The 27,123-nt window shown below is 41.2% G+C and overlaps 1 protein-coding gene across 5 annotated transcripts; it reads left to right on the forward strand.

The window, feature by feature from the left end:
- The first annotated feature begins 49 nt into the window (after positions 1 to 49).
- Positions 50 to 26,023, forward strand: zgc:172182 (coiled-coil domain-containing protein 89). Of its 5 annotated transcripts, none has more exons than XM_048534364.1 (7): positions 50 to 159; positions 11,764 to 12,236; positions 13,032 to 13,162; positions 13,643 to 13,779; positions 14,719 to 14,795; positions 18,718 to 18,817; positions 25,617 to 26,023. In XM_048534364.1, the coding sequence occupies exons 1-7, from the start codon at positions 103 to 105 to the stop codon at positions 25,701 to 25,703; spliced, it is 1,062 nt and encodes a 353-aa protein (XP_048390321.1). In that variant the 5' UTR covers positions 50 to 102; the 3' UTR covers positions 25,704 to 26,023. The 5 variants fall into 5 exon arrangements, with proteins under 5 accessions (XP_048390321.1, XP_048390322.1, XP_048390319.1 ...); XM_048534365.1 differs by lacking the exon at positions 25,617 to 26,023 and adding an exon at positions 19,856 to 19,890; XM_048534362.2 differs by lacking the exon at positions 25,617 to 26,023 and having other exon boundaries at positions 18,718 to 19,956.
- The last annotated feature ends 1,100 nt before the right edge of the window (positions 26,024 to 27,123 follow it).

A 27,123-nucleotide genomic window follows, 5' to 3' on the forward strand; every position in this document is an offset into this window, starting at 1 on the left:
CATCGCAATTCCGAGCTCCCCGAGCTGTATGGACCAGCCGAGCCGCCGTCCACCGCGTGTCGGTTGCTACGGGCAACCAGCGGCTGGAGGTAAGAGGGAGCCATGGAGCCGCAAAAAACAGCCCGGGACTTCAGTCGGCTGGTGGAGGACAGCAAAAAGGTGAGGGGGTGGGATGGAGGGCCGGGACAACGAGATGGCAGGGGGACCGCAGTCCCGGTCAGGCTAACGTGCCGAGTGACCACGGTCGTGGCAGATGAGTAACACGACGCACTGCAGAGATGCTACAAAGTCATGGGGAGGGCGACGGGGGCAAGGGCCTCTCCTGCCGGTTGAGGTGATGATGTCGTCGGGCGGGCATCACCATCTCAGGGCACTATTGAAGAAGGGGAAGAGACGTCCTGGAAAAGCTGAGCAGGGCTGATTGTATCCGTGGAGAAAGGCACGAATTTATTTCAGGTCAAGGACCACAGATGCTGTCCGACTTACGAGTATTTTCTGCTTTTATTTTAGATATCCAGCATTTTGCTTCATGTTGTTCTACAGTTGTCTTTGCTAACGTTAGTTCCTTAAATCATGTCAAAAGCGATGAGTTGATCACTGGTTTTTGCTGCTTGTGGAATGTACCTATGCATATATGTGTTGCGACCTCTCCTACATTTCAACAATATCTACCTTTCAAAAAGGTACTTCACCTGATATATTAAATGACTGTTCCTTTTCTCATTACAATGAATTTGGGGAACATGGCCCTGATTGACTTAGGAACGCTGGCAAATTATAGTGAAGTTCAACGTAGATCATAGAATCCCTTGAGTGTGGAAACAGGCCATTTGGCCCAACAAGTCGACACTGCCCTCCCAAAGCATCCCACCCGGACTCATTCTCCTACCCCTGCATTTCCTCATGTCTAACCTCAACATCCCTGGACACTACAGGCAATTTAGCATGGCCAATCTACCCAGCCTGCATATCTTTTTACTGTGGGAGGAAACTGGAGCACCCGGCAGAAACCCACACAGACACAGGAAGAATGTGCAACTCCATTTAGACAGTCACCCAAGGGTAGAATCAAACCTGAGTCCCTGGCACTGTGAGGTAGCAGGGCTAACCACTAAACTACGATGCTGCCCAAAGTTAACCAAGTTCACAAAATAACTGCAGGGCTGGGCTTCAGATTTCACAGTATTTGGTGTCTTTAGGTTCAGTAGCAGCACAGCAATTTCCAAATCACTCACTGCTTCAAGACACAATGGTACACTTTCCATAATCTGACCACATAGGTTCTCAGTCAGAATTATAATATTTTAAGATGGTTTCTTGCCACATAAAATGCATAAAATCTTAAACACAAGTTTTTCCCCAAGCTGTACTTCATCTTTAAGGCTCAGCGTGTCTCTTGACACTTATGTAAAGATTTGAACAATAACAGCAACTTATAGTTACATACAAATGTACAAATTAAGAACAGTAGTAGTCCACTCAGTCCCTCAAGCTTCCCTATTGTTCGAGATTGTCCCACAAGAGCAAAGGTTATTTCCACATTGACCCTAAAAAGACCAAGATCTTATGTTTCAATGAAGTTGCCTCTCATTCTTCTAAACTCCAGCAGATAAAAACATGGCCTGTGCAATTTTTCCTCATAACGCAAACCCATTCAAGGCATGTGTCTAATAGACTCAACCAAACGTTTTCCAATATATTCGCATCTGTTCTTAAATAAGTAGCCGAATACTATACACAGTATTCTAGATTTAGTCTCACCATTGCCAATGTTGAAACATAACCTCCTTACTTTGAAATAATTTTCCTGGCAAAATACGATAAAAATTTAGCTTTTCTAATTTTCGTTGTACTTGAATACAAATCCTTTGCAATTTGTGTGCTAGGACATTCAAACCTTCTGCATCTCAGAGCTCTGTAGTAATTTTTTTATTCTTCTTGCCAAAATGGATAATATCACTTTTTTTAAAAACACATTATACTAGACTTGCTAGATCTTTGCCCACTCATTTAACCAATCGATATCCCTTTGTAGCCTCCCTATGTCTTCTTCATATCTTATTTAACTGCTTATCCTTGAGTCATCAGTGGATTTGGCAACCAAACCTTTAGAGTCATAGGGCTATACAACATAGAAACAGGCCGTTTGGCCCATTATGACTATGCTGACCTACAAACACCAAACCACACTAATCCCATTTACCTGCACTTGGGCCATAGCGGAGAGTGCCCTGGCATTTTAAGTAGTCATCCAGATGCTTCTTAAATATTGCAAGAGTACTTGCCTCTACCACTCTCTCAGGCAGCACATTTCTATGAAATCTACTACCCTCTGGATGAAAATTATTTTCTCAGATCTTGGCTTACCCACTTACTCCTCACCTTAAACGTAGGTCACTGGTCTTAGACACATTTGCCATGGGGAAAAGATTCTCATGATCTACTTTGTCTCTCAATTTTGCATACCTCAATCAGATCCGAACTCAGCCTCCTCTGCTCCAAAGAAAACAAACCCAGCCTATGCGGTCTCTCCTCATCCCAGGCAACATCCTCATGAATCTCCTCTGCACCGTCTCCAGTACAATCATGTCTTTGATTGTATGGAATAGAGTGAACTGTACACTCTATTGCATGTGGCCCAACTAATGTTTTATAAAACTGTAACAAGACTTTCTTGCTCCAATATTCTACATCCAGCTAATTAAGGCAAACATCCCTATGCCTTCAGAGATAATGGGAACTGCAGATGCTGGAGAATTCCAAGATAATAAAATGTGAGGCTGGATGAACACAGCAGGCCAAGCAGCATCTCAGGAGCACAAAAGCTGACGTTTCGGGCCTAGACCCTTCATCAGAGAGGGGGATGGGGAGAGGGAACTGGAATAAATAGGGAGAGAGGGGGAGGCGGATCAAAGATGGAGAGTAAAGAAGATAGGTGGAGAGAGTGTAGGTGGGGAGGTAGGGAGGGGATAGGTCAGTTCAGGGAAGACGGACAGATCAAGGAGGTGGGATGAGGTTAGTAGGTAGCTGGGGGTGCGGCTTGGGGTGGGAGGAAGGGATGGGTGAGAGGAAGAACCGGTTAGGGAGGCAGAGACAGGTTGGACTGGTTTTGGGATGCAGTGGGTGGGGGGGAAGAGCTGGGCTGGTTGTGTGGTGCAGTGGGGGGAGGGGACGAACTGGGCTGGTTTAGGGATGCAGTAGGGGAAGGGGAGATTTTGAAACTGGTGAAGTCCACATTGATACCATATGGCTGCAGGGTTCCCAGGCGGAATATGAGTTGCTGTTCCTGCAACCTTCGGGTGGCATCATTGTGGCAGTGCAGGAGGCCCATGATGGACATGTCATCTAGAGAATGGGAGGGGGAGTGGAAATGGTTTGCGACTGGGAGGTGCAGTTGTTTGTTGCGAACTGAGCGGAGGTGTTCTGCAAAGCGGTCCCCAAGCCTCTGCTTGGTTTCCCCAATGTAGAGGAAGCCGCACCGGGTACAGTGGATGCAGTATACCACATTGGCAGATGTGCAGGTGAACCTCTGCTTAATGTGGAATGTCATCTTGGGGCCTGGGATGGGGGTGAGGGAGGAGTTGTGGGGACAAGTGTAGCATTTCCTGCGGTTGCAGGGGAAGGTGCCGGGTGTGGTGGGGTTGGAGGGCAGTGTGGAGCGAACAAGGGAGTCACGGAGAGAGTGGTCTCTCCGGAAAGCTGACAGGGGAGGGGATGGAAAAATGTCTTGGGTGGTGGGGTCGGATTGTAAATGGCGGAAGTGTCGGAGGATAATGCGTTGTATCCGGAGGTTGGTAGGGTGGTGTGTGAGAACGAGGGGGATCCTCTTGGGGCGGTTGTGGCGGGGGCGGGGTGTGAGGGATGTGTTGCGGGAAATACGGGAGACGCGGTCAAGGGCGTTCTCGATCACTGTGGGGGGAAAGTTGCGGTCCTTGAAGAACTTGGACATCTGGGATGTGCGGGAGTGGAATGTCTTATTGTGGGAGCAGATGCGGCGGAGGCGGAGGAATTGGGAATAGGGGATGGAATTTTTGCAGGAGGATGGGTGGGAGGAGGTGTATTCCAGGTAGCTGTGGGAGTCGGTGGGCTTGAAATGGACATCAGTTACAAGCTGGTTGCCTGAGATGGAGACTGAGAGGTCCAGGAAGGTGAGGGATGTGCTGGAGATGGCCCAGGTGAACTGAAGGTTGGGGTGGAAGGTGTTGGTGAAGTGGATGAACTGTTCGAGCTCCTCTGGGGAGCAAGAGGCAGTGCCGATACAGTCATCAATGTACCGGAGGAAGAGGTGGGGTTTGGGACCTGTGTAGGTGCGGAAGAGGGACTGTTCCACGTAACCTACAAAGAGGCAGGCATAGCTGGTGCCCATGCAGGTGCCCATGGCCACCCCCTTAGTCTGTAGGAAGTGGGAGGAGTCAAAAGAGAAGTTGTTGAGTGTGAGGACGAGTTCAGCTAGGCGGATGAGAGTGTCGGTGGAGGGGGACTGGTCGGGCCTGCGGGACAGGAAGAAGCGGAGGGCCTTGAGGCCATCTCCATGCGGAATGCAGGTGTACAGGGACTGGACTATGCCTTCTTTACCACCCTGTCCACCTGTGCTGATACCTTCAAGGACTTGTGGACTTGTACACCAAGGTCCTTTCATTTCTCAGTATCCCCTTGGGACCGACAATTCATTGTGTATATCCTTCCCTCATTAAATCTCCCAAAATGGATCACCTCATACTTTTCAGGCTTAAATTCTGTCTGCCATTGGTATTCTCAATTTACCAGCTGATCAATATCAGACTGTAGGTTGAGAACATCCTCCTCGCTGTCATCAACACCACTTTTTTTGTGTCATCTGCAAATGTACTAATTAACAACTTGGTTGTGAATGTAGAAGGTATAATGTACAAAACAAACAGCAACAGTTCTAGTACCAAACCCTGTGATACACCATTGGTCACAGGCTTCCAAATCACAAGATACATCCCTTCACCATCACCATTTACTTCCTATTTGCAAGCCAATTTTGGATCCAGTCAGCCAACTTGCCTTGGATCCTACAGGCTCTTAACTTCTGGACCAGCCTTCTACATGGGACCTTGCTAAAGGCCTTACAGCCCATGTAAACTATATGAACTGCACTACCCTCAATATATTTAGTCACCCTTTCAAAAGATACAACTAAATTAGTCAGACAGAATGTTCCTCTGACAAATCCATGCTGATTATCCCTGATCGAACCCTGCCTCTACAAGTTAGTTAATTCTGTTCCTCAGAATTGGTTCCAAATAATTTCACTATAACTGACATCAGACTAACTGGCCTGTAATTACCTGGCCTATCACTGCTTCCCTTCTTGAACAGAGGAACTACATTAGCTATCTTTCAGTCAGCTGGCACTTTGTCTGTGACTCAGAAATTCTTAAATATCTCTATCAGGGCCCCAGCAATCTCTTTGCTTGCCTCCCATAGCAACCTTGGGAACCATCTCATCAGGCCTTGAGGATTTATGCAACTTTATGGCCACTAAAACATCTAGTATCACCTCCTTGTTAATCTTAACATGTTCTAGAACCTCTCATTCCAACGGAAATCCTGGCTACAGTGTCTTTCTCCTCTGAATATAGATGAGAAATATTCATTTAAGACCTCACCTACATGGACATGCTGCCTCTTCATGCACATGTTGCCCCTTTGCTATCTAATAGGCCCCACTATTTCCCTGGTAATCCTTTTACTCTCGACATACTTGTAAAAAGCCTTGGGGTTTTCCTTTGATCCTATCTACCAGAGATATTTCTGGGCCCCCTTTTGCCCTCCTAACTTTTTTAAGCAACCCCCTATATTCTCCTTACTTCTGAAGGGCTCCCCTGGTTTAAATGTGCTGTACCTGACATCCAGGGTTCCGTCAACTTGCTGCCTTTGCCTTTCACTCTTTGAGAAAGATGTCCCCTAATCCAAGTCATTTATATAAATGTAGAAAGTTTGAGCCCCACCATTGATCACTGTGGTGCACTACTTGTTGCCAACATGGAAATGATTCATTTAAACCTATCTTCCTTCTGTTCTTCAATTTTTATCCATGACAATATGCCAACACTTGCACCATGAGGTTTTTTTTCCACAAAAACTTTTGATGTAGCACCTTATTAAGTACTTCCTGGGAGTCAAAGTACAGTACATCAAGTTACATTTATCCATAGCACATGTTACTTCCTCAAAGAACTTCAATAAATTAGTCAAATGTGATTTTCCTTTCACAATGCTATGTTGACTCTGCCTGATTGTGTTAACATTTCTAAGTGCCATGCTGTAACTTATTTAAGACTAGCTTCCAGCATTTTTCCTGTGTCAGATTAAACTACCTGGCCTGTGGTTTCTTATTTTCTGTTTCACTCTCTTTTTGAATAAAGTAATTATATTTGCTAATTTTCAATCTGGCAGGAACTTGCCTTAATCTGAAGAATGTTAGAATATTAGCCATTTCTTTTAAGTGTCTAGGATGAGGTCGTTGGGACCCAGGGATCTGTCAGCCAGTAGTTCCAACAATAGAATCTTTAATGTAACAAAAGATCCAAGATGTTTCAAGGGCATTATTAAACAAATATGACGTGGAACCACAAAGAAATATTAACCAAAATGTAATTTTTAAAAGGTAAGATGGAGAGGTATATAGATATCATTCTAGAACTTGCAGCAAAGACATCTGAAAGTGCATGAGGATGCACATGAAGCAGGAATTAGATAGAAGGTGTGTAGCTATGGGATGATTTGGAAAGAAGGACAAGAATTTAAAAATCATGATTTTCATTGAATTGGAGACAATCTAGGTCAGCAAGCACAGGGATGATACAAGAGCAGAACATGTGCTAATGTATTAGATGACCTCTTGATTACATAAGGTAGAACATGACAAACCAGCCAGCGGTGTATCGTCAAGAATAGTCAATTCTAGTGGTAGCAAAGACTTGAAAATCAGGTCAGAAGTTGGGAATATATGATATCTATCTCACTTTCTATCTCACCAGTGCCTGTCTACCATCTACAAGGTACAGGTCAGGAACGTGTGGGATATTTAGGATATTTTCCACTTACCTAGCTGGGGATTGTTTCAACAGCACTGAAGAAGCTTGACACTATCCAAGACAAAGGTGTTTGCTTGACTGGTATCCCATCTAACACCTACAAGCATTCATTCCCTCTACCACCGAAGCGCAGTGACATCAGAGTGTATCATCCAGAAAATGAATCACAATAAAGTCATCAAGGCTAAAGATAAGACCATAAGTCAAAGGAACAGAAGTAGGCCATTCAGTCCCTTGAGCTTCCTTCACCATTCAATAGGATCATGGCTGATCAAACATTCAGTTGTGTTCATTTTCCTGCATTTTCCTGTAACCTTAGATTCTTGATCAGTAGGGGAAATCAATCTCAGCCTTTGAGCCTTAAATATACACAAGAACCTTGCCCCCAAAGTTCTGCGGCAAGGAGTTCCAAAGACCATCACCCTTCAAAGAGGAGGGATTCCTCCTCATCTTAGTTTTAATTTGGCACCCCTTTATCCTGAGACTCTTACATTCTCTTAGCATTTCCCTTGTCAAGTTCCTTAAGAATTCTGTATGTTCTCATTCTTCTAAACTCCATTGAGCAGAGTTTCAACCTGTTTGTTCATAAATCAATCCCTCCGTACCACCGATCATCCTATTGAACCTTCTCTGAACTGCCTCCAATGAATTTATATTTTTTTAAATAAAGGGACCAAACTGCTGAGTGTTCCAGATGTAGTCCCACCAGCAACTTGTACAGTTGAATAACATTTACCTATTCTTATACACCTACCTCCTTGAACTAAGAACTGAAAATAATTAGCCTTCCTGATTACCCACTCCACCTTTATGTTTTAATACCTTTACGTTTTAAACTCTGTTTAAAGCTCCAATACCCCCAAGTAGTTCTGTTCGTTTGGTCGCTCTTCTAAAGTAAACAACTTCAATATTTTTTCCACATTATACTCCATTTGCCAACCTTTTGCCCACTTACTTAGCTTATTACTATCTCTCAAAACTATCTGTATCACTCTCAAACTTACCTTTCCTTCTATTTTTGTGTCATCTGTAAATTTAGCCACAGTACCTTTGCTTCCTTCCTCCAAATCACTAATATACAATTTAAACATCTGTGGTCCCAGCACTAAAGTTTCACAGAAAGCACCTTCTAAACAGTGACCTCTATCACCTAGAGAAACAGAGCACCAGATACATATGGAACATCACCATCTGCAAATTCTAAACTTGGAATTATATTGCCATTTCTTCACTCTTGCTGAGTGATAATCCTAGTAGAAGTTCTTCCGTAACAGCAGTATGGGTTATTTACACCACGTGGACTGCAGCAGTTCAAGATGGTGATTCATTACCATTTATTCAGTACTAATTATGGATGGTCAGCAATTATTAGCTCAATCACAACACCCAATGAATGTTCTTGTTAAAATCAAAAATTATCAATGGAAAGTACTAATTTGAGCTCAGTTATAGAGTCATACAGCATGGAAACAGATCCTTCGGTCCAACTCATCCATGTTGACCAGATATCCTACATTAGTTGAGTCTCATTTTCCAGCATTTGGCCCATATTCCTCTAAACTCTTCCTGTTCATATATCCATCCAGATGACTTTTAAATGTTGTAATTGTACCAGCCTCCACCACCTCCTCTGGCAGCTCTTTCCATACATGCACCAACCTCTGCATGAAAACAGTGCCCCTTAGGTCCCTGTTAAATCTTTCTCCTCCCACCGTAAACTTGTGCCCTTCAGTTTTGGACTCCCCTACCCTGGGGCAAAGACCTTGTCTATTCACCCTATCCATGCCCTTCATGATTTTATAAACTAAGGTCACCCCGCAGCCTCTGACCCTCCAGGGAAATCAGTCCCAGCCCATTCAGCCTGCCCCTAAAGCATGAACCTTCCAACCCTGGCGACATGCTTAAATCTTTTCTGAACTCTTTCAAATTTCAGGGAGACCAGAATTGAAGCTGCCTAGCCTGCTGTGTACCTCCAACTCCACAGTGTGTTATGTCAGAATTGAATGCAGTATTCTAAACGTGGCCTAACCGACATCCTGCACAGCCGCAAGCTGACTGCCTAACTCCTGTACTCAACGCAGTGACCTATGAACATCTTCACTACCCTGTCTACCCGAAACTCGGCTAAAGGAACTATGAATCTGCACTTCAAGGTCTCTTTGTTCAACAACACAGCCCAGGACCTTACCATTAAAATACTGCCCTGATTTGCCCTGCCAAAATGCAGCACCTTACATTTATCTAAACTCCATCTATCACGCCTCAGTCTATATACCCATATGATCAAGGGCTCATTGTACTCTGGAGGTAACCTTCACTGTCCACTACAGCACCAATTTTGGTATCATCTTCAAACTTACTATCTGTAATTCCTATATTTGCATCTCAATAATTTAAATAAGTGACAAAAACCAGTGGACCCCAGCATTGATCCTTGCAGTACACTGGTGGTCACGGGCCTCCAGTCCAAAAGTAACCCTCTACCATCATCCTCCATCTCAGATCTTTGATAGAAGTTTGTAGCCAAATGGCTAATTCTCCCTGTATTCTATGTGATTTAACTTTGCTAACCAGTCTACTGTGTGAAACCCTGTCAAACGCCTTACTGAAGTCCACATAGACAATGTCCACTGCACTGCCTTCAATCTTCTTTGTCACCTCTTCAAAAACTCAATCAAGTTTGAGAAATAATTTGCCACACATAAAGCCATGTTAACTATCTGTAATCAGTCCTAGCCTTTCCAAATAGATTTAAATTCTCAGAATCCCCCCAACAATTTACCCACCACTGACATCAGGCTTGGCAGTCTGTAGTTCACTGGCTTTTCCTTGCCACCTTTCTTAAATAATGGCACTACTTGAGCCAAGCCCCAGTCTTCTGGCACCTGACCTGTTGCTTTTGATTATGCAAAAGCACAGCAAGGAGCCCAGCAAACACTTTGAGTTTCCCGCAAATTTCTAGAGTGCATCTGATCAGGTCCTAGGGATTTATCCACCTTTATGCATTTTAAGATGTCCAGCACCACCTCCTCTATAATATGAACACTTTTCACAATTTATTTCCCCAAGTTCTCTCATTTCCGTATCTTTCACCACAGTAAAATACTCTTTAGTATCTCACCCATCTCCGGGGTTTCAATACATAGGTAGCCTTAATCATTAAGGGACCCTGTTCTTTCCCTAGTTGCTGTCATCCTTAATGTATTCCTTTGGATTCTCCTTACCCCTGTTTGTCAATGCTACCTAGTGTCCCCTTTTTGCCTTTCTGATTTTCTTCTTAAGTACTCCTACTGCCGATAAACTCTTCCAGGGATTCACTTGATCCCTGATGTCTATACTTGAAATGCTTCCTTTTTCTTGACCAGATTTTCAATTTCTCTAGTCATCCAGCATTTCCTCCACTGACCAGCCTTGCCCTTCACACTAACAGGAACACAGTCTCTGGACTCTCATTATCTCATTTTTGAAGGTTTCCCACTTTTCAACTGGCTTTACTTGTGAATATCTGCTCCCAATCAGCTTTTGAAAGTTTTTGCGTAATACCATCAAAATTGGCCTTCCTCCCATTTAGAACTTGAAGTTTTACATCAGGTCAATCATTTTTCTCAATTCTATTATTTTTGAAAAAGTATGATCACTGCCCCGAAGTGCTCCCCCACTGACAGTCACTTGCCCTGCCTTATTTCCCAAGATTAGGTCAAGTTTTGCTCCTTTTCAAGTGGGCACATCCATATACTGATTAAAAAAAAATTCTTATAAACACTTAAATTCCACTCCAAATAAGCGCCTAACACTATGGCAACCCCAGTCTGTTTAGAAAAGTAAAACCCTACCATTACAATAGATAACTGATCTCCTTACACATTCGCTTCTCAATTTCCTGCTGCAAAGTTTGTGTGTGTGTGTGTGTGTGTGTGTGTGTGTGTGTGTGAGGGGGGGGGAGTGTAGGGAAGTAAGGTGATCATCTCTTTGTTTATCATTCCCACTCAACTAACTTCACTGGATGTACTCTCCTGGAATATCATATTACATAATGTTATCCAAATCCAAAAATGCTACTCTTATGGGAACTATACCCTGGAACATCTCATTGCTAGGCCTGTCCATCTGAGCCATATTTTTGTAAAAACTATGATAGCCGAGTCCCAGGTATCCCATCTTGCTCCTGTATCTGCAGTTTATCTGCCTTCCTGAAACTGCCATTCATCACACTCCTGGCTCCTGTAAGTTCCCAATTGCCTCTAACTGCTGCTGCAGCCAATCCATGTGATCCAATAGAATTCACAACCAAACACTTCCTGCATACATAATTGTAAGGAATATTAGGGAAAATTTCAAATCTCCCACATCTGACAGGAAGAGCACACCGCTTTATGAATCGTCATCTTTGCATCCCAACAATCTACAGACCCAGAAAATAGCACAGTGTTACTGCTTTAAAAACACTGTTTGGGATAACTTAGTCCCCATGTTTTATGTTGAAAAAAATTTTAAGAAGCAGCTCTCAATAAAATAAATAGATAAGAACACTCTGTGGTAGATTTACAAAAATCATTAAGATTTTTGCTTCTCTGAAATGACAATTTCTTAGCTCACAGTAGGAAGCTTGTGACCACTGGAGCTATTGTGAAAGCATATAACATTTTTAAAATATTATGTTTAATGTGAAACATTCAGGACATTTTATATTGTTCAGGAAATTGATACAGTGCAAACCACCTTAGAAAAACTACGTGGACTCTCTCAAGATGACAAAACAGAAAATGCCTTGTTACGATCTCGAATAGATGAACAGTCACAACTCATCTGCATCCTAAAGCATCGAGCTGATGAATTCTTACTGCGTTGCCAAGCTTTGGAGACAATTAATACTGAGCTGGAGAACCAGCACAAGGACCTCAAGCAACAATTAGAGAGCCAACTCAAGCAGTCAGCTCAGCTAGAAGCACGATTCATGGACCTGGCATTCAATCACCAAGAAATTATCAAATTCAAGGATGAGTATAAGAGTCAGAACACAGAGCTCAGAAAGCAAAATGAAAAACTTCGGAGAGAGAATGAAAGTATTTTCTGTAAAGCCCTGGGTCAGAAAGATGATGAAATACTGAAGCTCTCTAATGAGTTGGAAAAATGTTTAAAGCAATGCAAGACACTCGAACAGGAATGCAAGTAAGCAATATGAATAATAAATTATTAACAGCATATTCTGAAATTAAGTATAAATAAGTAATCTTTTGTTATAACATTAATTTTAAAGATTGTATCAGCGTGGATCATGATTTAAAAGAATGCTCAAATGTCCAGTTACTAACAAGTACACTACTAAATGCCTGCCGAAGCAACTTGCTGGTTTTCCCACCGATGAACCTATCCCCAGAGTCCTCATGAAATTCCAGCTCTTACTTTGGTGACTGTCCCTACCTTTCCAATATGGCCTGTTGACCTTCTTGATTAATTGTGTGGATTGTACCCTCCCACTGAGTCGACCCTAGAACTTGGGGGAATGATGTATGTGGAAATTTTGTCTACCATGATCTTTACTCTCTCTCTCTCTCTCACTTATATTTTTATGTATACATATATATATATATATATAAAGAGGCAAATGGGGTTGAATGCAATTGTTTAAAATTACAATAGATTTGAACAAATTGGATTCAAATACAGTCACTTAATATTAAGAGAATCTAAACACAAGGAACACATTTGTAAATTAAGGTCAACAAATAAAAAAAAGGGAAATGTAGGAACAAACCTTTTTATTGAGGGAGCACAGGTATGTGGAACAATTTACCATCATTGTCAGGCTGTTGTCAATTCATAAATACAGGGTTATCCAAACTGTTGATGGATGCCTGAAATGGTTTTATTCTGGCTGCACTCATACTGTTAATTGATGTCATTGTTTTTGGGTAATTCACTAAAAACTAATGATTTTATTATGTTTATTGTTCTGTATTTCAGTGACATAACACTGAATTTACAGAGAAAAGAAAGTGAGTTCTTGGAGCAGAAAACCAGCACAGAGAAATTTTATCTGAATGAAGTGCAATCATTGAAAGCAAAGCTGAAAGAATCAGAAGATCGATGCAAAAGTATGTATTCAAAGACATACGCAATACTATATTGTTTGCAATTTCAATTTATCAGAGTAAATATGAACAATTGGAATAGAGTACTAGAAATATGTTCAGTAATGTTTAAGAAATGACCTAAATCACCAAGAAATAAACTTTTCATGCAACCTTTACTGGTATTTACCAGGATTTACATTTTAAGAGTTCCTTAATTTTGAAGCATTTGACTGCTTTGTGTAAGTGGCAATGCACATGCACTATTTTGATGTGGAATCACCACCTTAAAGTAATTTTATTGATATAGTTTTAGGTAGAATTGAACAACATTTTAACATGATTATGACCAAAACAGGTCTTTTATTTTTGTACTTTTTTCCATTTGGACTACTCAGTTATGAAACAGCATACTTGAAGTTACAAACATATATCAGGGTGAAAATGTGACTTGATACATTGATATTTGTACCTTTCTAAATCGGAAATGTGGGCTATTTTAAGTGGCTGAACTGAAGCAGAAAGAAGCTGAAGAAAACAGATGTCATCAAGAAACAGAACTTCACCATAAATTGCATGAACTGTCCAAGGAGAAGGAAGAACTTCTGACAATTTCCATGCAGCGAGGGAAAATAATACAGGTTAATTTGAATATAAAAGAGAATATCAATTTAAATTACGGAAAAGGTAGCTTCTAATATATATTAATAATTACTAGTTTATTCCTAAGAAACAAAGCTTAAATTGTTTACATTTTAAAACATTACCATTTGTTTAATGTGCTGTAAAATTGCGATTGGTCAGAGGGTGCAGCCTTTTATACAATGGATCCATTAACCTCTGAAATTGCCATTTCTATGCCCAAAGATAGAAGTTTTTGAATCAGCAACATACCCGATCCTCCAATTCTAGCTCACCTTGATATTACCTCAACAAAACTATTTGGATTCCTCTGCTGCTCTCCCATTCAAGTTTGCTTTTGCATTCATACCTATTAAAAAGAATGATTAATTTTCTCTTTGTAGAACTTTGTCATTGGGTACCCAGGATAGTCTCATTCCTTATTCTTTCACACACATTATTTTTTATATTTTTCCTTCTCCAAACACAAAAGGCATTTCTTTTGATATTCCCATTCTATCTTTTCTTTTCTCCTGTTTGTTGGGATGCATTGCTGTTGTAGTTCGATCATCAGAGATGCATTTCTGTCTATGCACATAGTAAGAGTTTGTTCACATAGGGAGCTGTTCTCAAACTTCTTCACGATAAGCAACAACATTTCAAATGTGATCAGAGATAATGGGAACTGCACATGCTGGAGAATCCAAGCTATCAAAGTGTGGAGCTGGATGAACACAGCAGGCCAAGCAGCATGCTCCTAAGATGCTGCTTGGCCTGCTGTGTTCATCCAGCTCCACACTTTGTTATCTCAACATTTCAGATGTTCTTGTTTTGATGTATGAACTTCCATATATTTCAGAAGAGATTCTTGCAGATTTGCTGATACCTGTGAATACATCAAGGAACTTTTACTTATTAGAAGTCTGATTTCTGTATTATTGTGACTTACTGAAACATAGGACAAAGAAAAGAATGTTCACCAACTGGAGGAGAAATTAAGATTAGCAGAAAAAGCAAGACAGGAAGCAGAGGATCGGTAAGGAAACTAGAAAATAAACAGTTTACTCTAAGACCTACTATTGATTAACATTAAAATTTCTGAAATTTTATGAAACTTAAGTTTACAGATTGCAATAGTTTTCAGTTTTGTTGTATATGTATTTGCAAATGCAGACATTTATTAATTAGCTAACTATGTATCTATAAGCATTAAATACAAGCTTAATGGTACTTCTCACATAACTACGTTAGTGAGTGGGATAATTCGGGCGCTGTATCATCTAAGTATCCCTGCCCCCTTCTATCTGTCCTTTGACAGCCTTATATTATGAAATAATATTGTTTTATAGGACTCCAAAGAAGCTAACACTGGATTGTCCTTTTCCAGTAAAAATTAGCGCTCAGCTTCAGATTTTTGATTGTCATTTCTATATCTGTTACTTTTCACAGCAAAAAATACTATTAATCTATACAATGAGGGTAATCCTTAACGTCCTTTGGGCAGGAGTGTGGATAAGGGAACATTGATTATAATTATAGGTTATTGCAAAATAGAAAAAGGGCCATTCAACCCATCATGTTTACACTGCCTCTCTCAAAGATCTGTTCAAATAGTTGTATGCCAACTCTTTTTCATAGCCCTTCAAGTATTTGTGCAATTGCCCTTTGCAATGGATTCTTGAATCTGTTTCCAGCACTGTCCTTTTGATATCATAAGCCAATACATGGTGTTTCTTCCCCTTGTGATATCTTTGGCTCATTTTTCAATTACTCTGCATCAGTGTCCTCGGATTACATATCCTTCTACCATTATAAACAGTTTCACCTTATTTATCAAAACTATTTGTGTTTTTTAACATTCTATATCTTCTCTTAATCTTTTCGGCTTTGAAGAGAACAATCTCACTTTCTCCAAACTTTCAACGTAACTGAAAACATCTCACGGAACAACTCAGTAAATCTCTTCGGCACTTAAGGCTTTGACACCTTTCCTGAATAGTGGTGTCCAGAATGGAAGGCAATACTTCAGCTTGAGTTTGAACCAGGGTTTTATTGAAATCTAACATAACATTGTTAGAGCATTGATTGCAAAAACAATAGGTTATAATAGGCCTCTCAACTTGTTCTACTGAAGTAACATATGTGTACATCCCCATGGTTTTCTATTGGTGTGCTTTCCAAACTGTAACATTTCATATACATTGCATCACTTCATTCTTTCCACTTAAATAAATTACTTCATAGATTTGTGTTAAATTTATCTGCAACTAAAAAAGTGATCGAGAAGGCATACAGCATGCTTACCTTCATCAGCCAGGGCATCAAATATAAAAGTTAGCAACTTATGTTACAGCTGTATAAAACTTTAGTTAGGCTGCATTTGGAATACTCCATGCAGTTCAGGCTACCACAGTACCAGAAGGATGTGGATGCTTTGGAGAGGGTGCAGAGAAGGTTTACCAGGATGTTGCCTAGTCTGGAGAGTTTTAGTTATGAGAAGAACTTGAATAAACTCAGATTGTTACCACGGGAAGGACTGAGGGGTGACCTGATAAAGGCCGAGAAAATTATGAGAAGAATCAATAGGGTGAGTAGTCAGAGGCTTTTTCCCCCAAGGTGGAAAGATCACCTACAAGAGGGGATAGGTTCAAGGTCAGAGGAGGAAGGTTTAAGGGGCAAGAGCGAGGAAAATTTGACACAGAGAATGATGGGTGCCTGGAACGCACTGCTAGTGGAGATGATGGAAGTAGGCAAGTTAGCAACGTTTAAGGCACATATTGATAGACGCATGAATGGGAGGCGAACAGAGGAATAGAAACCAAGTATGGGCAATACCTATTGGGTCTAAATAAGTATTAGGAATCAGCACAGGCTTGGTAGGCCTTAGGACTTATTCATGTGCAGTATTGTGTAACATATCTGACCCTATCTGTCAATTTACTATATTTCCAAAGTTTTTGCATCAGGGTTTACTATGAAGTACCGTATGTCTATGTCCGTGTAATGAATATGTATCAACAAGATTGAGAAAATGTGCTAGACTGACTTTTTTTTAAGGACACCCTCCCAATCAATTATGATTATCTTGGACATAGAATGGGAAGGATTGATCTTCAGAAGAAGAAGGATTAAAAAGATTTGAAGTAATTAGTATATTAATTGGAAAGGAGATCAGAAAAGTTTTATGATCTCTTCAAAATACTTCAAGATGCTGTGAAGTGCTGTAAGTTATGCGCTATGGTCTAAGAACACGTAACTAGGGTTTGGCTGAATCACTGTTTTTCAATCACCGCAGACACTTTGGGCCAAATGACCTTCAACAGTGCTGTAAATGTTTTGTTTCTAAGGTGCCAGTACTTACACCTAAGGGCTACCCACTACACTCTTCCTTCTCTTTTGAAAAATAACTGTTCAAAATAACTACGGTTTTCTGTGCCTTAACCAATTTTGTATCCATGTAGCTATTGTCACTTTACTCAGTTTTCAATTTTGCTACCTGATCTATATTATGGGAATTTATCCAAGACTACGGGACACTCTTTCTACACATCAACCATAGTAAGCTCATCAAATCTTCTTGTTATATCATTAATGCCCACCCCGCTAGAATCCTCTTATACCCATGATCCTAATCCTCAATACCCACCCATGTGCTGCCATGGACCTAATACCTGCTTACCTACCCAATGTCCACTCATCCAGTACTCACTATGTAGAGAGCTGTTGAGCCTTATAATAAAATGCTTTTGAAATATATGTAAACCAGCAAAATAAACAAACAGTCCATAAATATTAATCTGAAAATAAACCATTATCCTATTAAATAATCATAAAATGTCAAGAAACAAGTTATTCAAAATCTACTTCAATAAGTGATAATCCCATTAAGTGGCCAAAAGAAAAACTGTCAAACTGCCTGTCTCTCAGGAATGGACAAAAGTTCTTGAATTGAGTCCCACCTCCTATTTTTAAAGCCTGCCTAATATGGGTTGGTCCTTTGTTGGTTGGGGAAATCTGATTTATTAACTCCATTTTCCTGTCGAGAAATGCTGAAATATTGATCATTTCTAGCACTTAGTGGTTTTTATTTCCGATTTCTAGCAGTTTTTTTTGCATTTTATTTGTTCTCAAAACAGTAGCATGTGCATCTTAGTAGAATAGTTGATTTTTAACATATTGAGACAGTATCTCATGCTGGAAGATTTCAATCCATCCAAATCCTTTTGGAGATTGTCCCACATTCTATCTTGTCAACTTAAGGCAACTTAAATAATTCATTTTCAAACTTTAGACAAAAAAGGAGTTGCAACTATTTGATAACGGAGATCAACCAAGAAAAGCAAGGATGGAGTAAGTTACAAAAAAAAATCTGGAAAGAAAACCAATTTATTGAGAGATCCAACAATGTCTCAACTGAAGCTTTTATGAAATTAATATTTTGTTGTGAAACTATTATATTTCAATATACTTCCCATTTGTTTTGAACATAGTTTCTCATTTTGTATTAATTATGAGACAGTGTCTATGGGTGCAACCAACAGTATGTAAATCACATGTGCTATAAAAGTACATCATTTTCTGACTGTACGTTCCCTGAATCTCATTATCAGGTTACTTTGGTACAGCTCACAAAAGAATGCAGGTTCTACAGTGAGCATAGACATGGGAGGTTTTCTCAATCTTTTTCATGGTTACCACACAACTTGATGATTAATTAGGAGACAATAGAAAAATATTACCATCAAAGTAAAATTAAAATTTGTTAGGCATAGAAAGAAAATGACATGCAAATAATTTAATAGGAGCTGCTCATCTACCATACAATTGTTACGTGTGTAAACCGATTCTTGACCATGAAAATGCAACATTGTTTTGAATGAGAATGCTTTCAAATTGTTTGATCAAAAATAATTGTATTTCTGTGACACGTTTCATTGAGCAAGTGCTTTATATTTCAGGTTTCAATATGAATCAGAAGTGGTAAATTCAAATGTAAAAGTCAAGCAGTTACAGCAACAGTACCAAAAGTCTCAAGAGGCTTATGCTGACTTGGAAAGGGTAAAAGTAAACCCTGGCTATAAATTTGCACAAACTTACTTTTGTTACTTGCACCGTCACATATTGTGCATTATTCTTGAAAGAGTTAGACTTCCTGTCAAACATGGAGATAAGTATCTCTCAAACAAATCACTTAGAGTAAGCAACCTACTGTTTTAATCAGAAACATGTCTGTCTTTCAAACTTAGAAAAGTACATTTCTTTTCTAATATGAAAGTATTTCATGTTAGAGAATAGCATTTGTACATTGCTTCAAATATACCAACATTCCACTTACATGCAAATATACAAAACAAGGCTTGAAGTAGGCTGTTTGGCCCTTCAAGCCTGCTCCACCATCCAATGAGATCATAGATGATCTGTTTATATCCTAAATTCCCATCTATCTTCTGATAGTCTTGGATTCCCTTGCCTAACAAGAATCTATCTGCTGCCTTAAAAATATTCAATGACCCCACCTCTTTAATCTTGGTGAGGACGAAAGTTCCAAAGTTGTACAACCCTTTGAAAGAGAGCAGTTTCCCTAATCTGTCCTAAAAATGATCTCTAATTTTCAAACAGCGTCCCCTAGTTCTGGGCTCATCCACAAATGGAAATATCTTTTCCATATCTACCTTGTCAAGCCTATTCAGGATCTCTTAAATTTTAAGTCCCTGTCATTCTTCCAAACTCCTGTGAAAGCAGGCATCAGTCTGGCAAACTTCTCTGAATTGCTTCCAATGCATTAGCATCCTTCCTTAAGTATGGAGATTGAAATTGTACAAAATATTCAAGATTTGGTGGCTGTGATATGGTCACTGATGCCTCGTATAATTGCACAAAGAACATCCTTACTTTTATGTTCATGTATTCTCAATATCCCATTTGCCTTCCCAATCACTCACTGAACCTGCATTCTAACTTTGTGTGATTCCGATTTCTCTGCACTGATTTAACAATATTCCTCCTGCCAAAGTGAACAACTTCAACATTTTCCCATTTTTACTACATCTAGCAGAGTTTTGCCCACTAACTCAACCTATCTATATTGATCTACAGAGATAGTAGGAACTGCCAATGCTGGAGAATCTGAGACAATAATGTGTAGAGCTGGATGAACACAGCAGGCCAAGCAGCATCAGGGGAGCAGGAAAGCTGATGTTTCAGGTCTGGACTCTTCTTCTCAAATAAATAGGAAGAGAGGGGGAGGCGGATAGAAGATGGATAAAGGAGAAGGTAGGTGGAGAGGAGACAGACAGGTCAAGGAGGCGGGGTTGGAGCCAGTAAAGGTGAGTGTAGATGGGGAGTTAGGGAGGGGTTAGGTCAGTCTAGAGAGGATGGACCGCTCAAGGAGGTGGAATGAGGCTCGTAGGTAGGAGATGGGGGTGGGGCTTGAGGTGGGATGAGTGGATAGGTGGAAGGACAGGTTAGGGAGGCTGGTACGAGCTGGGATAATGGGAACTGCAGATGCTGGAGAATCCAAGATAACAAAGTGTGAAGCTGTATGAACACAGCAGGCCAAGCAGCATCTCAGGAGCACAAAAGCTGACATTTCGGGCCTAGACTCTTCATCAGAGAGGGGGATGGGGAGAGGGTTCTGAAATAAATAGGAAGAGAGGGGGAGGCGGACCGAAGATGGATAGAAGAGAAGATAGGGTTACCAGCCCAGCTTGTCCCCGCCTCCCTAACCTGTTCTTCCTCTCACCTATCCCTTCCTCCCACCTCAAGCCGCACCTCCATTTCCTACCTACCAACCTCATCCCGCCTCCTTGACCCGTTCGTCCTCCCCAAACTGACCTATCCCCTCCCCACCTCCCCACCTATACTCTCTCCACCTATCTTCTCTATCCATCTTCGGTCCGCCTCCCCCTCTCTCCCTATTTATTTCAGAACCCTCTCCCCATCCCCCTCTCTGATGAAGGGTCTAGGCCCGAAACGTCAACTTTTGTGCTCCTGAGATGCTGCTTGGCCTGCTGCGTTCATCCAGCTTCACACTTTGTTATCCTGGTACGAGCTGGGCTGGTTTTAGTTTGCACTCAGGGGAGGGGAGATTTTGAAACTTGTGAAGTCCACATTGATAAAATTGGGCTGCAGGGTTCCCAAGCGAAATATGAGATGCTGTTGCTGAACTTCAGGTGGCATCATTGTGGCACTGCAGGAAGCCCAGGATGGGCATGTCGTCCAAGGAGTGGGAGGAGAAAATTGTATCTATTCAAAATCTACACTGGCCCTATCCACCTGGAAACCGATATCCATTTCAAGCCTCCCGAGATGAGGCATTCCACTCCATACATCCAGGATGTCCTTGTTTTTCAAGGACTGCAACTTACCCTCCACAGTGATCGAAAACAACCTCGACCATGTCTCTTGCATTTCTTGCAACTCATCCCTCACACCCCCTCCCCGCAATAATAACCAAAACAGAAACTCCTCGTCCTCACGTATCACCCCACCAACCTCCGGATCCAACACATCATCCTCCGGCACTTCCGTTATCTGCAATCCGACCTCACCACCAAAGACAGTTTTCCCTGTCCACCCTTATGTGTGTTCCAGAGGGATCACTCTCTCCGTGACTCCCTTGTCCGTTCCACACTCCCCACCAGCCCCACCACACTAGGCAGTTTTCCCTGCAACCCTAGGAAGTGCTATACCTGCCCCTACACCCCCCCCCCTCACCCCCATCTCAGGCCCTAAGAAGCCATTCCACACCAACAGATGTTCACCTGCACATCTGCTAATGTGGTATACTGTATCTGCTGTTCCCGATATGGCTTCCTCTACATCGGGTAAACCAAGCGGAGGCTTGGGGACCGCTTTGTGGAACACCTACGCTCGGTTCACACCAAACAATTGCACCTCCCTGTCGCAAACTATTTCAACTCCCTCTGCCACCCCTTGGATGACATGTCCGTCCTGGGCCTCAAGCAGTGCCACAATGATGCCACCCAAAGGTTGCAGGAACAGCATCTCGTATTTCGCTTGGGAATCCTGCAGCCCATTGATATCAATGTGGACTTCACAAGTTTCAAAATCTCCCCTCCCCCAACTGCATGCCAAAACCAGCCCAGCTCATACCTGCCTCCCTGACCTGTCCTCCTACCTATCCACTAATCCCACCTCAAGCCTCACCCCCATCTCCTATCTACTAGCCTCGTCCCATCTCCTTGATCTGTCCGTCCTCCCTGGTTCGACCTATCCCCTCCCTAACTCCCCACCTACACTCACCTCTACTGGCTCCAACCCCGCCTCCTTGACCTATCTGTCTCCTCTCCACCTATCTTCTCCTTTATCCATCTTCTATCCGCCTCCCCCTCTCTATTTCAGAATGCCCTTCCCCTCCCCCATTTCTGAAGTAGGGTCCAGACTTGCTGCTTGGCCTGCTGTGTTCATCCAGTTCTACTGTATATTGATCTACATCCTGGTTTTATCATCTTCACTTTCTTTCTTGTTTTAGGTGACATTGCTTTTTTATCCCCCCGTTATTCACTCATAGGTTGGGGACACTGCTGGCTGGGTGAGCATTTAGTTGCCCTTGAGAAGTTGCCTTCTTGAATTGCTGTAGCCTACTCGCTGTGAGTAGACCCACGATACCATTAGGGAGAGAACTCCAGGATTTTGACTCAACTAAACTGAAGGAAGAGCAATCTGTTTTCTGGTTTGGAATGCATTTTGCAAGTGTTGACGTCCCCATGAATCCGCTGCCTTCGTCCTTCTGGAGGAAAGTGTCTGGGGGTTTGGAAGGTACTGTCTGAAGATTCTTGGTGAAATTCCGTAGTGCAACTTGTAGATGGCTCACACCACCACCACTACTACTACTACTACTACTACTACTACTACGACTACAACGACGACTTGGTGGTGAGGGTGTAGATGTATGTGGATGTGCTGCCAGTCAACCAGACTGCTTTGTCCTGAATGACGTCGAAGTTGCTTACAACTGGACCTGTACTCATCCAGACTAGTTGGGGTGAGGGTGATTCTTTTTGACTTGTGCCTTGAGGGACAAGTTTTGTTGAGTCTCGGTCAGTTACTTTATAGGATCTCTAACTTTTGAACTGCTGTTGAAGGAAAAGTGTTTGTATGGCTACTTGGATAAAGTGATTAGTAAAGGACTTTTCCCCAGGGTAGGAGTCTAAAACTAGATAGCCATGATTAAAGGTGAGAAGGAAGATTTGAAAAGGGATCCAAGAGACAAGTTTTTCCCCAAAGAGTGGTGCATGTACGAATGAGCTGCCAAAGGAAGAGGTAGAGGCGGGTGTAATTACAATATTTAAAAAGGTATCAAGATGGATAGATGAACAGGAAACGGTTAGAGGGACACAGGCCAAACGCAACTAGATTAACATAGAATATGTGGTCAGCATGGACGAGTTGGACCAATGAGTCTGTTTCCATACTGTACAACTCTGACCAGTGCAGAATGTTGACATTGGGATAGTCAGCAAAGGTAACGTAAACATATGCCAAGGAGCAATGGTCAGATTCTGTTAGAGATGGTCATTGCCTGGCACTTACCTTGACATGAATGTCACTGAACATTTGTACAATCATCAGAAACATTCCCACTTCTGAAGTAAGGGTGGAATTTAGATTATTAGTGACGCAGCCAAAGATGTTTGGGCCAAGGACACTACCCTGAAGAGCTTCTAGAAAGATGTTCATGAGCTGAGATGACTAATTTTCTATAGCTACAACCATCTTCCTTTGTGTTAGGTTTGACTCAAAAGGCAACAGAGTTTTCTGCCTGTTCCCATTGACTCATTGTGTCAGGGCTTCTTGATGTCAACAATCAAATGCAGTCAAAAGACACACAACTCACCTTTAGAATTCAGTTCTTATCCCAACAAGAATACAAGATTCAAACAATGTCAGAAACAGAGTGGTTCTGGTAGAATCCATACTGAGCATAATTGAGCAGGTTCTTGCTGAGCACTGCTTCATAGCACTGTTGACTACTTGTTCTAAATCACTTTGCCAATGATCAAGGGTAGATTGAGGGGCAATAATTGACCACGATGGATGTGGTGTGCTTTTTTGTATACATTGTCCTGGAGGTCCTACTGATTGAACAGTGCCAATAGATTTCCTCCTCCCCCAGAATTGTAGTGGAGGTTGTGACCACAGACCAAAGCAGCTGGTCTGAGTTTCCCAGCTAGGTTAAAACACTCAGTCATCCTGAGGAATGTATAGCTCTGAAAGGGGAAGAAAAAAAAACCAAATTTCCTTCTCTGATCCACCAGGGTAAGTGCCACCATCTTGTCTCCAATATTTGCACTCACTCTTATACCAAGGATTGTGCTCTACAAAGTACTGCCTGCAAAATCTTACCCAGTTGCTGCACCCCAACCCCTTACATCACTAAGTTGCATGCCTTCTGCACTGCCTAGTGACTTAGTCAAGACACTGCACTAGTACAAAATTTAAAATAAGTGGTGCCACCCACTTTCACTTCCTGTAATGTCTCCCTGAAGAGTGTAAATTGCTGCAGCATTACAAATTTTATCTGCCAGTGCAGAAACATCCAATAAGTGGTTCAGATAGGAGAAGCAGGAGTGCACGATAGAAAGCACGGAGTTAGTTAATTCCAATAGCCGGGTGGTTCCTGGTTTTCAACACAGACAGTTGGAACAGGACTGCCCTGCGTTGCAAACTGCTTGCTCTGCTTTCCTTGAGGTCTAGCTTATGAGCAAGTTAAATGAGGGAGACTAACACCTTTTTGATTAAGTTAAGCAAGTTAAGCAAGATTTTAAGCAAGTTAAAATCTTCATTAGGATTTTGCCTCTGCCTAGGTCAAATCTTGCCACAGTGCTTGTGAAAAAGCATTTAAAAATATGAAACAAGATGATCTCAATATTAAGATGAGCCTCACCCTACTTGTCACCCAATTCTGCCACACATCTTGCTAAGGCCCACATCACTCAGACCTGAAATAAGATTCTGCTCCATTTCTAATAGGAGCAGTACTACACACAGTCAAACACTGGAGATTGAGCTAGCAAGAACAGCACCTCCCTCTCCATTCTTCACCAAACTCCTCAATCACTTGAAGTAAAAACCTCCCTGAACAGCTCTTATAACATTCTATCCATTCAGCTATTCCTTGTGTGCTTATGTAGTAAAGCCTTCTGCAAGAGATTTGTAGGGTAGTCCTGACTCATCCCCTAGATATTTTACTAAATGTAAACCACGGTCATAAGCACAGAAACACACTGTTTGGTCCAGTTGGGCCGAAGGGCCTGTTTCCATATGTTAAGGAATCCAATCTAAATTACTCCTATATACACACACATGCTTTTGGCCTGTATCCCTCAAAGTTTCCTACTCATATCTTAGATGATCCTCATTTCTAAGGTTATCCACCCTGTGAAAAAACAGCCCCTCATGTCTTTTCAAAAGAAAGAGAATATTCTCTCCTTGCACCTTTAAAAAATATGCCCCATAGTCTTGAAATCCCCCAGGCTAGGGGGGAAGCCACCTACTATTAACCCTATCTAACAGATGTTTAATCTAGAGGTTTATATCAAGCCTAAAAGCAAACTGCACAATACAATATCCACATTCTGGTTTGTTTTAAAAAAAAATCTAAATGCTGTGTAACATTAAAAAAACACTGCAAGAACAGGGTTTTAGTTAGGTGAAAATCCTGCACCTTGTCACTCCACAAATTCTGGAATGTTGGTAATTTAAGCAATATAAAAACGTTGGAAATATTTCCAATCTACAATTACATACTGCAAATCACATGATTTTATTGTAATCTAAATACAAATAGCACTAATTTCTCAAAAAAAGTATTTACTAAAACTTCTTTTAATAGGAATTTGAAGCTTTCAAAAAGCACAGCAATGACCTGCTAACTAGAGAAAAGGAAGTGAATGAAAAAATACGTCACCTGATTGACTGATGCCAAAGTTTCTACATTTGTATCTTACTTTGCATTTTGCAGTAAAGTTGACTAAAATTGTTCTGTGTACAAATGGTTATAGTGACCTAGTTTTGAACGTTTATTTCCTCCTTGCAAATACTACACAACAGGTAAAATGCAGCTTTGGGGTCTTCAGACCCAGTCTGTCCTATTTTTGTGCTGAAACTAGTAGTTGCCCCTGCTTGGGCACTGCAGAAAACTATTCATAGAGCAATTGAAAATGAAAAATAATGTTCCAAATTCAGCAAGTCTCAGGCTAAAGAATTTTCAATTGGAAGATAAGCTGTAATTTGAATGAGAAAGTGTGCACATTTTTATTGCAAAAAAAAAACCACTTTGAAATCAAGTATTCACATTGTTGTTTGTTTTAAATTATGTTCTTTAAAAAGGTCAGGAAAGAATTTATCCCATGCACCTGTAGTTTGACTAATTAATTGCATGGAAAAAACCTAATACAGGCAGGTTTTTACAAGTTCACCTGCTGTCTTAGCTACATAAAATACTGCATCCTGCTTATCATTTTAGACTCCAATGGATTTTCCCCCTCCACATTACTATCTACAATAAACACCTATATTCAATAGATCTACTACAGCCAGAATATTTCATTTTAGTTATAATGACCTCTTATTAACCAGTATGCAAGTGTAAAAAGCTTATTTAATTCCACTGATGGCAATGGAACTAAATCTCAGGCACTGTATAGAATGGTTAGCTGTCCATTTTACCACACCATCTCAAATGAATTTCAAAGTCTTGACCTTTCACACAGCAAGGCATAACATTTTCAGAACTCAAATTTACATCACTGCAAACTATTTTACAGCCAGAACCAATAACATCAAGGCCTTTTGACCTACTAGCAAAAAGTCTTCCTTTTCAATTTATCACGTGCTTGAGAATTTGCAATCTGGTTGCCAGAGGTGGCAATATGCAAGAGGCCCGAGAACAACTTCATAGCAAAAAAAGCCCAACACCTAATGCAGGTGCAAGCATTACTCAACACATTTTGAAGCAATTCAGAAATTCAGGGCAACAGACTGGAAGTGAGAAGAGGAAAATAGGCACCAAAATAACCTTCAAAACAGAAATCAAAAAACTTTGTTAGTGCTTAAAGTAGGTAGATACTGTACAATGTAAAACCTGGAATACTTCAGTTGCGTTAGAATCTCTCTATATTCCCTTGTCAGTTAAGGTGGGAATGGTGTTCCTTGAGTGGAACAAATCAACCTCTGCAGTCACATCTGGTGGAAAATACATAATTGAACTTTTGTCACAAATGATGTTTCACAATCAACAGCCTGGTAATAAAGTCATAACTAGTAGGTTTCTAGTAGTCAAATCTTACTTTAGCATGCAGTGTTCCAGAAAAGTGGAGTTTGTTAAACAAGTTATGCCA

This window comes from Stegostoma tigrinum, chromosome 7 (assembly GCF_030684315.1).
Source record: "Stegostoma tigrinum isolate sSteTig4 chromosome 7, sSteTig4.hap1, whole genome shotgun sequence".
In the NCBI taxonomy this organism is placed as follows: domain Eukaryota; kingdom Metazoa; phylum Chordata; class Chondrichthyes; order Orectolobiformes; family Stegostomatidae; genus Stegostoma; species Stegostoma tigrinum.

Excerpts from the sequence above, each read along its gene's own strand:
- zgc:172182 (XM_048534362.2), top strand. The coding sequence starts at position 103 with ATGGAGCCGCAAAAAACAGCCCGGGACTTCAGTCGGCTGGTGGAGGAC. Across the intron at positions 13,780-14,718 it reads AGCGAGGGAAAATAATACAG|GACAAAGAAAAGAATGTTCA; the intron begins GTTAATTTGAAT and ends ACTGAAACATAG. Across the intron at positions 14,796-18,717 it reads AGACAGGAAGCAGAGGATCG|GTTTCAATATGAATCAGAAG; the intron begins GTAAGGAAACTA and ends TTTATATTTCAG.